Source organism: Coregonus lavaretus, assembly GCF_964263955.1.
Source record: "Coregonus lavaretus genome assembly, chromosome: 17".
Classification (NCBI taxonomy): domain Eukaryota; kingdom Metazoa; phylum Chordata; class Actinopteri; order Salmoniformes; family Salmonidae; genus Coregonus; species Coregonus lavaretus.
In genome coordinates this window covers 27,924,427-27,938,728 of record NC_140004.1, presented here as the reverse complement: position 1 = coordinate 27,938,728, position 14,302 = coordinate 27,924,427, and the positions used below count along the sequence as shown (strand labels likewise).

The following is a 14,302-nucleotide window of genomic DNA, read 5'->3' as shown; positions in this document are numbered from 1 at the left end:
TCAAGGGAGGTGAATACTTTCTGAAGGCACTGTAATTTGTTAACTTGTCGACAAGTTAATAGGCTTTTTCAAATAAAATAAAATTGTATTGGTCGCATACACATATTTAGCTGATGTTATTGCGGGTGTAGCGAAATACTTGTGTTCCTAGCTCCAACAGTGCAGTAATATCTAACAATACACACAAATCTTAAAGTAAAAAAAAATATATAGATATATATTAGGACGAGCAATGTCGGAGATACCCCATTCAAATGAGTGGATTAGGCTATTTCAGCCACATAATCTGGGTCATCTTTTATTAAAATCTATTTAAATTGCTACCTGTTTCAGTCTCCATGTAGCCTCACCCTGAATTAATGTATTGGTTCCTAGGAGTCAGCACATTGTTACATCTGTGTGCCAAATGAGACAAAAGGCCACAATAAAACACTCCAAAGAAAAGCTATTTTTTTTGGGACCAAGGCAGTTGGTTGCCAGGTAACCCATGAGAAAGTGTAGGCCTCATGTGCAAAGAAATCCATGTGCACATACACCAAACCAATGGCTTCCTCCCTCTTCATCCTGCAATGTTTTTTTTTTTTACAGTAGTTCTATTCCAATCCAGACACACTCTCCACCCTATTGATAATTTGATTAATTATTTAGCTCATTGTTACTTGTTATAACAAAAGTTACCTCACCAGACTGTGGTCGTCATCATTTACCTGGTATCCAGGCTGTTTGTTTGAATTCATTCAAGGGCAGTATTCCCATACAGAAGTTTCTATTTAGAGTGTTCTGGTCCCTAGCTAATAGATGGTGTCCACTCAGTCAGGGAGGGGACAACCATTCAGTGTTATATAAGAATAGCCTGGATATGAATGCTGATTTAGGCCTTGACTTATCCATTCAAGCATTGAAAACCTCCCCTCCTCTTCCTCCTCCACATGGCCCCTTATGCAACAATGTTTTGTCTAAGCCTCTGTGAAGCATATGCCCCAGCAGTAGAGGTGTTCTGCTCTGGCTGTACTATCGTCTCAAGTGTCTCTGCTCCATCTCTCTCTCACTATGTCTGTCCAGCTGGTTGTAGCTCTCCTGGCTCTAGGTTTTCTGAGTGCTGCATCTGCACCGGTCTGTAAAGAACTGGTCAAACCCCTGGTTCTGGAGGACCATACTGAGGTAAGTTGTGATCATAGTACTAAACATGATCTGTTGGACTTAATGACTATGTCGCAGATGACACTACTCCCTCTCCAGAAAACCTACTTTGGCCAGAGCCAAAGACTCTGGGGAATAAGGTGTCATTTTGAGACATGGCCATTTATTTTACAAGTAAGAGCTATTTGTGGCAAATCAATGAAAGCATGTGATTATTTATTTTGGGACAGTGACAGATGCTGTGCAGTATACATACAGATTTAGGATCTTAATTTGACCAGTATTGTCATGGAAAAATAATCCTGCAGCAACAGGATTTGAACATTTAGTCCATAATGTTGTTTGATCAGTGGTTAGGCTATTAGCTGGACAAAAGTAGGCTACATGAAAAGTGCAATAACTGTGTGTTAGTGTGGGTTTTCAGTTAATTTATGTAAATCATGAAGCTCATTTGCATTTCCTGCAGCGTAGGAAGATTCTCAGCAACAAAAGGTGCTATCTAGAACCTTAAAGGGTTCTTCAGCTGTCCCCTTAGGAGAACCCTTTGAAGAACCCTTTTTGGTTCCAGGTAGAAAGAACCCTTTTGAGTTCCATGTAGAACCCTTTTCATAGAGGGTTCTACAAAGAACCCAAAAGGGTTCTACCTGTAACCAAAAAGGGTTCTCCTATGGGGACAGCCGAACAACCTCTTTGGAACCCTTTTTTCTAAGAGTGTACCTATCGGTTTTTTTCAACTTCAAATGGTCCAAGTTGGGTTAAGGATACTGCAATGAAGATGGTTTGAAACTCATGGATTTTTCCTTGTCTGTGACTGGTAGATCTATGGCAAATGGGTGTATGTGATGGGGTCTGCGGATCATTCAGTCTTCCAAAACGCTTTGGGGACTCTGAAAAGCTCCTGGATAGACCTGTCGGCTACATCTGACCATCAAGTAGTCACATTACGTTGGGGAGACCGCATGTAAGTCTGGTTAGGTTGTGGATATGAATATGGACTGTAACAAATGTCATTGTAGTTAGGAATGGGCTTTAAAAAATATTAAGAAAGTATCTGCAATGGTAGACATTTCATTTCACCTTTCTCGGAAAGCAAAGAGAATGTCTCAGGTTGGCACCTTGTATATGCTAACAAGTTTTCCTAAATATCAAATCAGTGATGGCAAATGCGTCGTGGGTGCAACAAATGCTACCATCTCCGGCACAACCTCCACAGTTCACAGTAAGTGACCTGTGCTCTACTAGTCTGCTTGCCAGATCTGTCTGTGCTTTAGCCAACACCCTTCTCTGGCGGCTATGCCAAATAGGACATCAACAAAGGCGCGAGTTGGCTAAAGTAGAAACAGACACAGATTTGGCAACCGGGCTAGCGCTCTACATCTTAATGATGAAATAATTTAGCTGCTCAATAAGAGGGGCTTTATCCACTTGCCTATTTATTGTGTATATTGTACTGTACCCAGTGCCTTATCATTATACCATGTTGTCTTCACTGTATGTCATGATGATAAGCCTGTAAAGATTCAAAGAAAATGTCCTGTTACACTTAATTTTACAGTTAGATATTTTTCAGGTACTTGGAAATGACATGGTAAAAATTTTGCAACATTATAATGACCTAATAATTATATTTTAGTTTATTTGGTAGTCACTGAAACCAAAAAGTAACCTGCCATTTGGTATAAGGTAATTACCAAATGTGTTGAATTCTTGGAAGAATCAGCTGAAACATGCCTAAAAAAGTGTTACCAAATGTCCTAATCATAATGGATAATAAGGCCTTTATTTTATTTTGTGGATCCAGTTCATTCGTCTGAACACAAAGGTCAGTACCTGGAGACCTGCCCTGACTGCCTGCAATGGTCAGACACCTCTCGTAGTGGAGACATCACTGGCAGATACCTGCTCCTGTTTAGTAAGTCCAATCAATCAATCAATCAATCAATCAATCCACTCCCAAACTAGCCTGGACCCATCTGGATGTGCTTTAACCAACTCCTAACTGCTGTGTTGGTTCAGTGTCATGACCAAAATGTATGGCCTGACAATGATTATCAGAGTTGGTTTAAGCACATACAGATCTGGTACGAAGGTAGCCCCAAGCGAGCGCCACTCATTGATGTTGACAAATAGTAGCAGTGTAGGCAGGCTATACTCCAGGCAGAGCATTGTGAAAGTTGATCCTACATCGATAAGGTGCTGAAACAGTATCTTTCTGTCAAAGGGGTCACTATTTCAGTAACCAGCGAGTTCAATGCAATGTTTTGAAATACTTAATGGAAGATGAGCCTTTTGTTGTCTGTTACCAGCCCTAAAAGATTTCACAAGCAACATACTGTTTGGACAGCTCACCAGCCTCCCTCCCCTTCTCTCTCGTTCTCTCTCTCGCTCTCTTTCAGCAAGGTCAGGGAAAATGGATCTCACATACCTGGACACCTATAAGAAACAGGCAGAGTGCCTGAACTTCCCAGAGACACATCACACCTATGATGGAGAAACAGGTCAGCCATTGTCTTTGCTCCTCATCTGTTTATATTTTATAAATGCTGAAAAATCTATTAAAGGTTAAGCTTGTCCAAATTGTCACTTGTGTGTTTGAGGGGAAGGAGGGGTTAAATCATATGAGCAGTCACAAGTACCTCTCTAACTATCTTGAGCAGACAGAGGAACAAACGATGGCCATTCCATGGTCAGGGTCTAGTTCCATAGCAATATACAGGCTCAACTTGTTTTCGGCACCTTTAAAATCTAAATTGCAATTAATGCAAAGACCAATGGCCATTATCACAGACCCACCATGGACGGACTACTGTCTGTGTCATAACCATGCAAAACCACAAGGGGGAGACATCACAAGCATAATAAAAATGCTATGTCCTTTTTGTAGTCTACATATAAAGCAGCCTCGTTTTCCTGTGGTAAAGAGACATAGCTGGGAGCAAGTATGGCCTGAATTATAGAGGATATGCAATTGAGTCAGGAAATGGCAATGACATAAACTTCCTCTGTGACACTGAGGGGTGGTAGGCATGCAACACAAAATCTCTCTGTATCTAATCTTTACATCCAATACACCCTCTGTATTTCAGAGCTGTGCCCTGATGACAAGGAGAAGGTGGTGGAAAAGGATACAATGGAGGAGAAGCCAACTACAGTGGAGAAGACTACAGTGGAGGAGGCGACTATGGAGGAGAATCCGACTACAGAGAAGACTACAGAGGAAGAGAAGACTATGGTGGAGGAGACTATGGAGGAGAATCTGACTACAGAGAAAGAGAAGATTACAGATTGAGCAAGAGAACCAGATCCTCACCGTTTTGCCCAACAAAAACATCCCTTTAGTGGAACTTTGATCCCAGAACTATCTAACCAAATACGACACATACTTTCATTCACTTTAAATCATGTCTTACATACACATGATGATATTACCATATAATGTAAAAAAATGCTAACGTTTTACCTTGAATTGTTTTCATGTCTTTTTACTGTTTATTTGATAAACACAGTGATAACAGTTCAAATATAACTGTTCAAACAGACATTTAAATAAAGACATTCAAACTAATTTTGTAACTTTTCCCATTGAAGTAATAAGATCTGAATAAAATGTAACATGGTTATACAATGTAAATCTTCCTGAACACGTCTAGGTTAGTGAGGAGTTAAGAAATCAGACAACCGCCAACTACTTTCATACTTAACTTGAAACGTGTAGAGACATAGCCACTGTAAACTATTCATGTTAATACTGCGGTTTTGAGACAATGCATGGACTATTTCTAAAACGTTTTTATAGTAATATACAGGTAACTGCCAAAATAAAGGAAACACCAACATTAAGCGTCTTAATAGGGCGTTGGGCCACCACGATCCAGAACAGCTTCAATGCACCTTGGCATAGATTCTACGAGTGCCTGGAACTCTATTGGAGTGATGCGACACCATTCTTCCATGAGAAATTCCATAATTTGGTGTTTTGTTGATGGTGGTGGAAAACGCTGTCTCAGGCACCACTCCAGAATCTCCCATAAGTGTTCAATTGGGTTGAGATCTGGTGACTGAGACCATAATAGCATATGGTTTACATCATTTTCATGCACATCACACCATTCAGTGACCACTCGTGCCTTGTGGATGAGGGCATTGTCATCCTATGGGGGCATAGCCATGGTAGCCAAAATAATGGCCTGCCCAGCATTTTTATACATGACGCTAAGCATGATGGGATTTAATTGCTTACTTAACTCCGCAACCACACCTGTGTGGAAGCACCTGCTTTCAATATACTTTATATCCCTCATTTACTCAAGTGTTTCCATTATTTTGGCAGTTACCTGTACATTGTCATACAGTGCATTTGGAAAGTATTCAGACCCCTTGACTTTTTCCACATTTTGTTACGTTACAGCCTTATTCTAATAATCCTCATCAATCTACACACAATACCCCATAATGACAAAGCAAAAACAGTTTCAAACAGGAAATATCACATTTACATAAGTATTCTGACCCTTTACTCTGTACTTTGTTGAAGCATCTTTTGCAGCGATTACAGCCTCAAGTCTTCTTGGGTATGACGCTACAAGCTTAGCACACCTGTATTTGGGGAGTTTCTCCCATTCTTCTCTGCAGATCCTCTCAAGCTCTGTCAGGTTTGATGGGGAGCTATTTTCAGGTCTCTCCATAGACGTTAGATTGGGTTCAAGTCCGGGCTCTGGCTGGGCCACTCAAGGACATTCAGAGACTTGTCCCGAAGCCACTCCTGCTTTGCCTTGGCTGTGTGCTTAGGGTCGTTGTCCTGTTGGAAGGTGAACCTTCGCCCCAGTCTGAGGTCCTGAGCACTCTGGAGCAGGTTTTCATCAAGGATCTCTCTGTACCTTTCTCCGCTCATCTTTCCCTCGATCCTGACTAGTCTCCCAGTCCCTGCTGCTGAAAAACATCCCCACAGCATGATGCTGCCACCCCCATGCTTCACCATCGGGATGGTGTCAGGTTTCCTCCAGACGTGACGCTTGGCATTCAGGCCAAAGTGTTCAATCTTGGTTTCATCAGACCAGAGAATCTTGTTTCTCATGGTCTGAGATTCCTTTAGGTTCCTTTTGGCAAACTCCAAGCGGGCTGTCTTGTGCCTTTTACTGAGGAGTGGCTTCCGTCTGGCCACTCTAACATAAAGGCCTGATTGGTGGAGTGCTACAGAGATGGTTGTCCTTCTGGAAGGTTCGCCCATCTCCACAGAGGAACTCTGGAGCTCTGTCAGAGTGACCATCGGGTTCTTGGCCAGCTCTAGGAAGAGTTTTGGTGGTTCCAAACTTCTTCCATTTAAGAATGATGGAGGCCATTGTGTTCTTGGGGACTTTCAATGCTGCAGAAATGTTTTGGTACCTTTCCCCAGATCTGTGCCTCGACACAATCCTGTCTCGGAACTCTGCGGACAATTCCTTTAACCTCATGGCTTGGTTTTTGCTCTGACATGCACTGTCAACTGTGGGACCTCATATAGACAGATGTGTGCCTTTCCAAATCATGTCCAATCAATTGAATTTACCACAGGTGGACTCCAATGAAGTTGTAGAAACATCAAGGATGATCAATGGAAACAGGATGTAACAGGATGCACCTGAGCGCAATTTCAAGTCTCATAGCAAAGGGTCTGAATACTTATCCGTTTTTTATTTTTAACAAATGTCTCCAAAAAAATCAAAAAACCTGTTTTTGCTTTGTATTGTGGGTATTGTGTGTAGATTGATGAGGATTTTTACAAATCCATTTTAGAATAAGCTGTAACATAACAAAATGTGGAAAAAGTCAAGGGGTCTGAATACTTTGAATGCACTGCATTATTTACTAGGGTTCCAAAATTACGTGAACTTTCAATAAATTCCCTGGTTTTCTCGAAATCCCAGGTGGAGGATTCCCGGATTCCAGGATTCCTCCAACCAGGACTTCTGTAAAACCAGGGAATTTATTGAATGTTTCCAGAATTTTGCCCTAAGCATTACTCAATATACAGTATCTGCAGCAACAAAGCATTCATAGATGTGTACATATCAGTAGACTGGCTTTAAAATATGGCCCTTGATTTAACAACGCAAACTATGAAAAAACAATTAAGACAATCAAAAAAGAGAAGTGCAATAAATTCCAGCTCTGCCACTTGATGAGCTGGACACAGTAAACAGGGGCTGCATTTCAATTACGTGGCTTCCTCTCCTTGTCTCCTTCCTTTTATCTGCATTGTTCTAAAGGTACTGGACAGGTGAGCGCAAAAGCCTGGTAGGCATCCATATGTTGCCTTCAACTATATAATGTTTTAATTCAGTGCAGATGAAGGGAAGTAGATGAGGGAGGAGAGGAAGCCACCCTAGACCAGGGGTTCTTAAACTTTTTCAGCTCGACTAAAATTAGAAATTGACTGTCCTCTGGTGACCCAAATCATCCTCCAAAGACCCACATGAAGAAGAAATAGTGTGTGATTATTAGGGCTGTCAGAGTTAATCAGTTAAGTAGAGTTAACTTTTTGTAATTTTTCTGCACAAATGGTTTTTTTTCTAGAACGCAAACACATTCTAACTGTTCTGATTGGTCCCAGAAACTGATGGGTCGGGCCAGAGCTAGAACACGTGGGTAAAGCGGCGTTTAGAACATTTGTCATTGGCTTTGATACTCTGATTGGTTAGAGATGATCCAATCTCTGATGACTTTATTTTGTACAACACCCCTCATTTTGACGTCACCACAAACGACTTCAATGATGGCAGTCTGACTGAAGTATGTAGCGAACATAGAGCAGCGGAAGAATTCAGTTTGAGTTGTCAGGCAACCAAAATACATAATCTATACTGCTAAAAACAACAATTCGATGTCAAAAGAAGTTGACATTGAGGTCAAAGAAAGTGTGCTTTATCAATTTAACAGATTTTGCTTACTGTTACTTTGGACAAAATCAAGACGTCAATATTTTTGTAATGATTTTTGTATAAAATTTGTAATTTACAGCTCAATGAGATAATTCAGAATTTGCGATTTATCGCGATTAATCACTGCAAATTCTGCGATTAACTCGATGAAATGTTTTAGTTTGACAGCCCTAGTGATTATAGATGTAGATCATAACTAGCGACCTACTTCACATGCCCAGGGCCCACTTTGGGTCCTGACACATAGTTTAAGAAACCCTGCTCTAGACTATCGAGATGCAGCGCTAGAGTTTGTTCCAATTCGCAGTCCAAGGCGTCAGGCCATGAGCTTCCTGTAATGACTGCCCACAGTGCTCTGAATGCTCTCTAGCCTGCTGGTCCTGGTACTGCCTGTCTGAGAGCTGAGCTCTGCCCCTGGCCCGGCCTCTCTGCAGCCCAGTAGGGCTGCCACCTGTCTCTGGCACTGGGACGAACCAAAGTAGTAGATGAGGGGGTCCAGGCAGCAGCTGAGGCTGCCCACACACATGGAGAGCAGGTACGCCTGGTAGGAGCTGTCACTGTGTCCGTGGGCCAGCTTGAGGTAGTGCACCAGGAGGATGACGTTGGTGGGGGTGAAGCAGGCCACAAACACCACCAGCACCGTCACCGCCATCACCACCGCACGAGTCTTCCTGGAGCGGTTCTCCACGTTGGCCGCAGCCAGGGCCTGCACAATGCGGACGTAGCACACAGCGGTGAACACCAGAGGGATGAAGAAGAAGATGGAGGAGTAGATGGGGAAGAAGTAGAGGTAGTAGGCACGGAGCTTGTCTACATCCTGCACGTCATGGCAGGTGGTGATGCCCACGTCCGGGAGGTGGATGGTCTGTCTGGAGAGCAGGAGGGGGGTCACTCCTCCCAAGGCCAACAGCCACATGGCGCCACAGACCACAGAGGCCGTCTGTGGACTACGCCATGTCAGGGAGTCCATGGGGTAGACCACGGCCAGGAAGCGGTCGATGCTGATGCACATCATGAGCAGGACGGAGCAGTACATGTTGCAGTAGAAGGCTGCTGTCACCAGGCGACACATGAAGGGGCCATAAACCCAGTCGTTGCCGTGGAAATGGTAGGAGATCCTGAAGGGGAGCAGCAGGGAGAAGAGGAGATCAGCACTGGCCAGGTTCAGCATGTAGATCACCGCCGGCTTCCTCGGACGGATACGACGCACAAACATCACCACGGCAATCAGGTTGAGGGGGACGCTGATGATGAAGACCAGGGTGTAGACTGTGGGGATGAAGGCCGTTGCTAAGCGACCCTGGAGGAAGCTGCGGGCCTCCTCAGAGATTACGATCTTGGTGGAGCAGCGGGGGCCGTGATGGCCATGCTCCTGCTTCTTCACAGGCTCCTGCCCCATCCCTGAGCCACTGCCCTCCTGTACGTCCAGCCCTATGTAGTCGATGGGCTCATCAGTCACCGACAGGAAGGTCCCTGCAAATGTCCTCAGGTTGAGTCCTGAGTCTGAGACAGACAGACAACGGGAGCTGAGTAACAAATAACAGTATGTGCACTTCATTATAAAGTGCCTAATGAATGGTGAGATGAGATATACCATAACTGCATGGTGCACACCTCACTGTAAACATGTAAGGTGGCAGTGCTATAGCAAACATGCCACAGACAAGACAATTGAGTGTAAGTATAGTCTACTCTGCATGCTTTCCTAACAGGGTCTAGGTAAATTAACATACAGTACACAAAAGGTTTGTCATAATTCATTTTCACAGCTTTCTATGCGCCCGTTTTGAGGGAAGAAACGGCATTGAAAAATCCCTGGATATAGCCTACAAGTGGCAGTTCGAGTCAGAGGGTAAATATGTTGAATATAGGAACACATTTTTCTAAATTGTGCACATAGATGCGACAAAGTATGAAAGAGTTGAACATGTTGAGCTATAAGTACGTGTTCATCGCAATTGTCTTCAAATCCCATTACGTTTCAATCTTCATGAACTTCATTTTTATGGAGGTTAAAAATAAATATTCGCAGTTGGAACTGCTCTTTTCGTTAATCAAAAAAAAAATAAAGTAAAAAAAAAAAAAAAAAAAAAAACTCTACAATGCGTAACGCAAATTGGCAATTTGGCACATTTCAAAACCCAAAGTGCTTCGTAAAACTGTGTCGTGTACTGCTTAAGAGCAGAAGGGTCAATATCTCCTCATAACGTAAAACAAATAATAATTTCGATGTTTAACTGCTCTATGAAAATAAAGACAAAGAAAAAACATCTTAAGGCATTTTACTTACCATTGTATGGCACATATGCTGAAGTTTGGAGAGAAAAAAGTGCCAACGTCGCAACAATCCAATAAACCATGTCGGTAGTTCACTCTTATCCTAAATTGACTTAGCAGGCAAAAGTTTCATAAAAATTGAAGACAAAGAAAATATCTCAAAACTATTTTTGTGAGGGAAACTGCAGTAAACCTTCGAACAGTCAGCACGTAGCACCAAAAGACTCATTGGTTTTGAAAAGGCTGACTCAATCAATAGATGGGGTCGTAAAAAGCCTCGCCTACTCTCGAGTGATTAATTAATACAGACAGGAATTAAAACGTTTCTATTCAGTCACGTAAACAACCATCTTGGACCAGGGCATATTTTAAAGTCTTGGGGTGACATTTATAAAACTCCATTCTTTCATTTATCAATCAATCAACATCCCTTTAAACATCAACGTTTCATATAGGTCTTAGTGTATTCGTCTTTAAAACAAAGACCAAGCAAATAATATACATTATTTTTATTTTTTATTAAACATTTGAAATTATTTAAATGTATACTGGACGGTACATTATGTGTAAAAAGCAGTGAAACTCTAGAAATAATAAATGGTAATTAATAGCACAGCTTCCCAATGTACTGTATGTGGATTAAAAAGACACTGGTTAACCACTTCCAGACAATCCATAGCTGGACAGGAATAGTACCGTCTAAACTCCCATTCTGACTATTAGGCAGTAGTGCATTGTACACATCTTGTTGCAAACATACTTTATTTTTTTACAAGTGACAATAACAATGTTGTCTTTATAGAACTTCTACATATAAAATGTAGATTTCATTAGAATATACTTAAAAAATATATATATATTCCATGTACAATCTCCCCGTGGAAAACTGAACATAAACAAACAAAATAATGAAGCAACAGATATAACATGACAATACAAGCAACACACCCATTTCATTGTGAGCTTTTGGTATAAAGTAATCAATCAAATCAGCATCAAATATAACAAACAACCCTTTGTGTGTGTGTGTGTGTGTGTGTGTGTGTGGCTCACAAGCCCGAGGACGTGTGTGTGTGTGAGCCTGAGGATGGACATGCTATAAATTGATACCAAATCATATTCAGGTCAGACATACATAACACGTTACGGACCATTCAAACCTCCTATCCCAATGGCTCCTTTAACAAACATTGCTTTGTCAGAAGGCATACAATCCTTTCACACCCATGCCCTCCTCCCCATCTTTCCCCTCCTCTATATTTGGTTTATTTTCCATAGAACTTCTTGTTGAGGAGGAAGATGAGCAGGTTGACGTTGACTTTGGCCTTGTCAAACATCTTCATCACCGCCACTCCGTCGTACTGAAGTTGGAGCAGGTCCTAGACAGGGACACAGACAACAGACAGTCAACTATCAATGTTTTAGACAGGGACACAGAAGATGGACATTCAGACAGGTACAGAGATAGACAGTCAGACAGGGACAGAGATAGGCAGTCAGACTGGGGCAGAGATAGACAGTCAGACAGGGACAGAGATAGGCAGTCAGACAGGGACAGAGATACAGTCAGACCGGGACAGAGATAGGCAGTCAGACAGGGACAGAGATAGGCAGTCAGACAGGGACAGAGATAGGCAGTCAGACAGGGACAGAGATGGGCAGTCAGACCGGGACAGAGATGGGCAGTCAGACCGGGACAGAGATGGGCAGTCAGACCGGGACAGAGATGGGCAGTCAGACAGGGACAGAGATAGGCAGTCAGACAGGGACAGAGATAGACAGTCAGACAGGGACAGAGATAGGCAGTCAGACAGGGACAGAGATAGGCAGTCAGACAGGGACAGAGATAGGCAGTCAGACAGGGACAGAGATAGGCAGTCAGACAGGGACAGAGATACAGTCAGACAGGGACAGAGATACAGTCAGACCGGGACAGATAGACAGTCAGACCGAGATAGACAGTCAGACCGAGATAGACAGTCAGACAGGGACAGAGATAGACAGTCAGACAGGGACAGAGCTAGACAGTCAGACAGGGACAGAGACAGACAGACAGTCAGACAGGGACAGAGACAGAGACAGAGACAGTCAGACAGGGACAGAGACAGACAGACAGTCAGACCGGGACAGAGACAGACAGACAGTCAGACAGGGACAGATAGACAGTCAGACAGGGACCGATAGACAGTCAGACAGGGACCGATAGACAGTCAGACCGAGATAAACAGTCAGGATAGACAGTCAGACCGAGATAGACAGTCAGACCGGGACAGACAGTCAGACCGGGACAGACAGTCAGACCGGGACAGAGATAGACAGTCAGACCGGGACAGAGATAGACAGTCAGACCGGGACAGAGACAGACAGACAGGGACAGACAGTCAGACAGGGACAGAGACAGACAGACAGACAGACAGACAGGGACAGAGACAGACAGACAGTCAGACAGGGACAGATAGACAGTCAGACAGGGACAGAGACAGTCAGGATAGACAGTCAGACCGAGATAGACAGTCAGACGGGGACAGACACAGACAGACAGGGACAGAGAAAGACAGTCAGACAGGGACAGACAGACAGACAGTCAGACCGGGACAGACAGTCAAACCGGGACAGAGATAGACAGTCAGACCGGGACAGAGACAGACAGACCGGGACAGAGATAGACAGTCAGACCGAGATAGACAGTCAGACCGAGATAGACAGTCAGACCGAGATTGACAGTCAGACCGGGACAGAGATAGACAGTCAGACCGGGACAGAGATAGACAGTCAGACCGGGACAGAGATAGACAGTCAGACCGGGACAGAGATAGACAGTCAGACTGGGACAGAGATAGACAGTCAGACAGGGACAGAGACAGACAGACAGTCAGACAGGGACAGAGACAGACAGACAGTCAGACAGGGACAGAGATAGACAGACAGTCAGACCGGGACAGACAGACAGTCAGACCGGGATAGACAGTCAGACCGGGACAGAGATAGACAGTCAGACCGGGACAGAGATAGACAGTCAGACTGGGACAGAGATGGACAGTCAGACTGGGACAGAGAAAGACAGACAGACAGGGACAGAGATAGACAGGGACATAGACATACAGAGATAGTCAGACTGGGACAGAGAAAGACAGGGACAGAGAAAGACAGACAGGGACAGAGAAAGGCAGACAGGGACAACAGACAGTCAGTGACAACCATGCGTCGTCGTAATTCCGGGGAAAAGCATTACCTGGAAATGGAGTTGGACCTTTTCCATCTCAACTCCCATAAACTTGGCCTTCACCTCAAAGTCTCCAACTTCCTCACTGGGCGAGATGTCAAACATTACATTTTTGAACCTGAGAGAAAATACAAAAACATGGGATTGAAATAATGAGTGAAATGAAAAGACAGGATACAGACAGACTTTATAATAACCATCTCTAGTCCTGTTATTGTCCGCAGGTTACAACGTCAGACAGACTTGTTTTGGCATAACATTTCAATGTTGAGTGTGAGAAATAGTATGACCAGAAATAGAATGATTCGATATCCTTTTTTTTGTGTACTTATTTTCCTCCTTGTTTATTTTCTGAAATGCATTGATGATATTGGGCCAAAGTGCAGTGTGTTTAAATGGCTCTAAAGAGGACGTAGCTCTGTTTTCTAGATACTAGCTCTCTGTTTCCTCTCTGACCTGGCCTGGAACTCCCACAGAGTGCAGTGAGGAGCCACAGGAGCTGTCTTTGGCTCTCCTCAGCGCCACTCTAGCTGGAACAGCATGGCCAAAACAGGAAGGACGGGAGCGTCCCAATACTTTACCAATGCATCCTTTCGTCCTCCCTTCCTTTGGAGTAATCACTGATCTGATTTGTAAAAGCTATGACAGACTAATGCATTTCTGAAAGTATTGGAGCAGGGCCCCTTGTCAAACATGGATAACCTACTTCTACCACAAAACCCGAGACCTGGTATAGTACCAACTC

The 14,302-nt window shown here is 43.5% G+C and overlaps 3 protein-coding genes across 4 annotated transcripts in view; 1 reads left to right on the top strand and 2 right to left on the bottom strand.

The window, feature by feature from the left end:
* Nucleotides 1–966: 966 nt before the first annotated feature.
* Nucleotides 967–4,759, top strand: LOC311144971 (saxitoxin and tetrodotoxin-binding protein 2-like). The gene is made up of 6 exons (XM_084181169.1): nucleotides 967–1,161; nucleotides 1,959–2,101; nucleotides 2,295–2,359; nucleotides 2,942–3,052; nucleotides 3,537–3,638; nucleotides 4,227–4,759. The coding sequence occupies exons 1-6, from the start codon at nucleotides 1,051–1,053 to the stop codon at nucleotides 4,427–4,429; spliced, it is 735 nt and encodes a 244-aa protein (XP_084037295.1). The 5' UTR covers nucleotides 967–1,050; the 3' UTR covers nucleotides 4,430–4,759.
* A 2,929-nt stretch (nucleotides 4,760–7,688) lies between these two features.
* f2r (coagulation factor II (thrombin) receptor) lies at nucleotides 7,689–10,492 on the bottom strand. The gene is made up of 2 exons (XM_084181168.1): nucleotides 10,348–10,492; nucleotides 7,689–9,560 (listed from the first exon to the last, which is right to left on the bottom strand). The coding sequence occupies exons 1-2, from the start codon at nucleotides 10,415–10,417 to the stop codon at nucleotides 8,374–8,376; spliced, it is 1,257 nt and encodes a 418-aa protein (XP_084037294.1). The 5' UTR covers nucleotides 10,418–10,492; the 3' UTR covers nucleotides 7,689–8,373.
* Nucleotides 10,493–10,828: 336 nt separating this feature from the next.
* LOC311144928 (ras GTPase-activating-like protein IQGAP2) overlaps nucleotides 10,829–14,302 on the bottom strand; it is a 77,908-nt gene continuing 74,434 nt past the window's right edge. For both annotated transcript variants that reach the window (XM_084181109.1, XM_084181108.1), the window contains 2 exons: nucleotides 13,567–13,675; nucleotides 10,829–11,713 (listed from right to left, as the gene is read on the bottom strand). In XM_084181109.1, coding sequence (XP_084037235.1) covers nucleotides 11,600–11,713; nucleotides 13,567–13,675 — 223 coding nt within the window. In that variant the 3' untranslated portion in view covers nucleotides 10,829–11,599. The remainder of the gene's footprint in view (nucleotides 11,714–13,566; nucleotides 13,676–14,302) is intronic.

Excerpts from the sequence above, each read along its gene's own strand:
- f2r (XM_084181168.1), bottom strand. The coding sequence starts at position 10,417 with ATGGTTTATTGGATTGTTGCGACGTTGGCACTTTTTTCTCTCCAAACT. Across the intron at positions 9,561-10,347 it reads AGCATATGTGCCATACAATG|ACTCAGGACTCAACCTGAGG; the intron begins GTAAGTAAAATG and ends TGTCTGTCTCAG.
- LOC311144971 (XM_084181169.1), top strand. The coding sequence starts at position 1,051 with ATGTCTGTCCAGCTGGTTGTAGCTCTCCTGGCTCTAGGTTTTCTGAGT. Across the intron at positions 1,162-1,958 it reads TTCTGGAGGACCATACTGAG|ATCTATGGCAAATGGGTGTA; the intron begins GTAAGTTGTGAT and ends TGTGACTGGTAG. Across the intron at positions 3,053-3,536 it reads CAGATACCTGCTCCTGTTTA|CAAGGTCAGGGAAAATGGAT; the intron begins GTAAGTCCAATC and ends GCTCTCTTTCAG.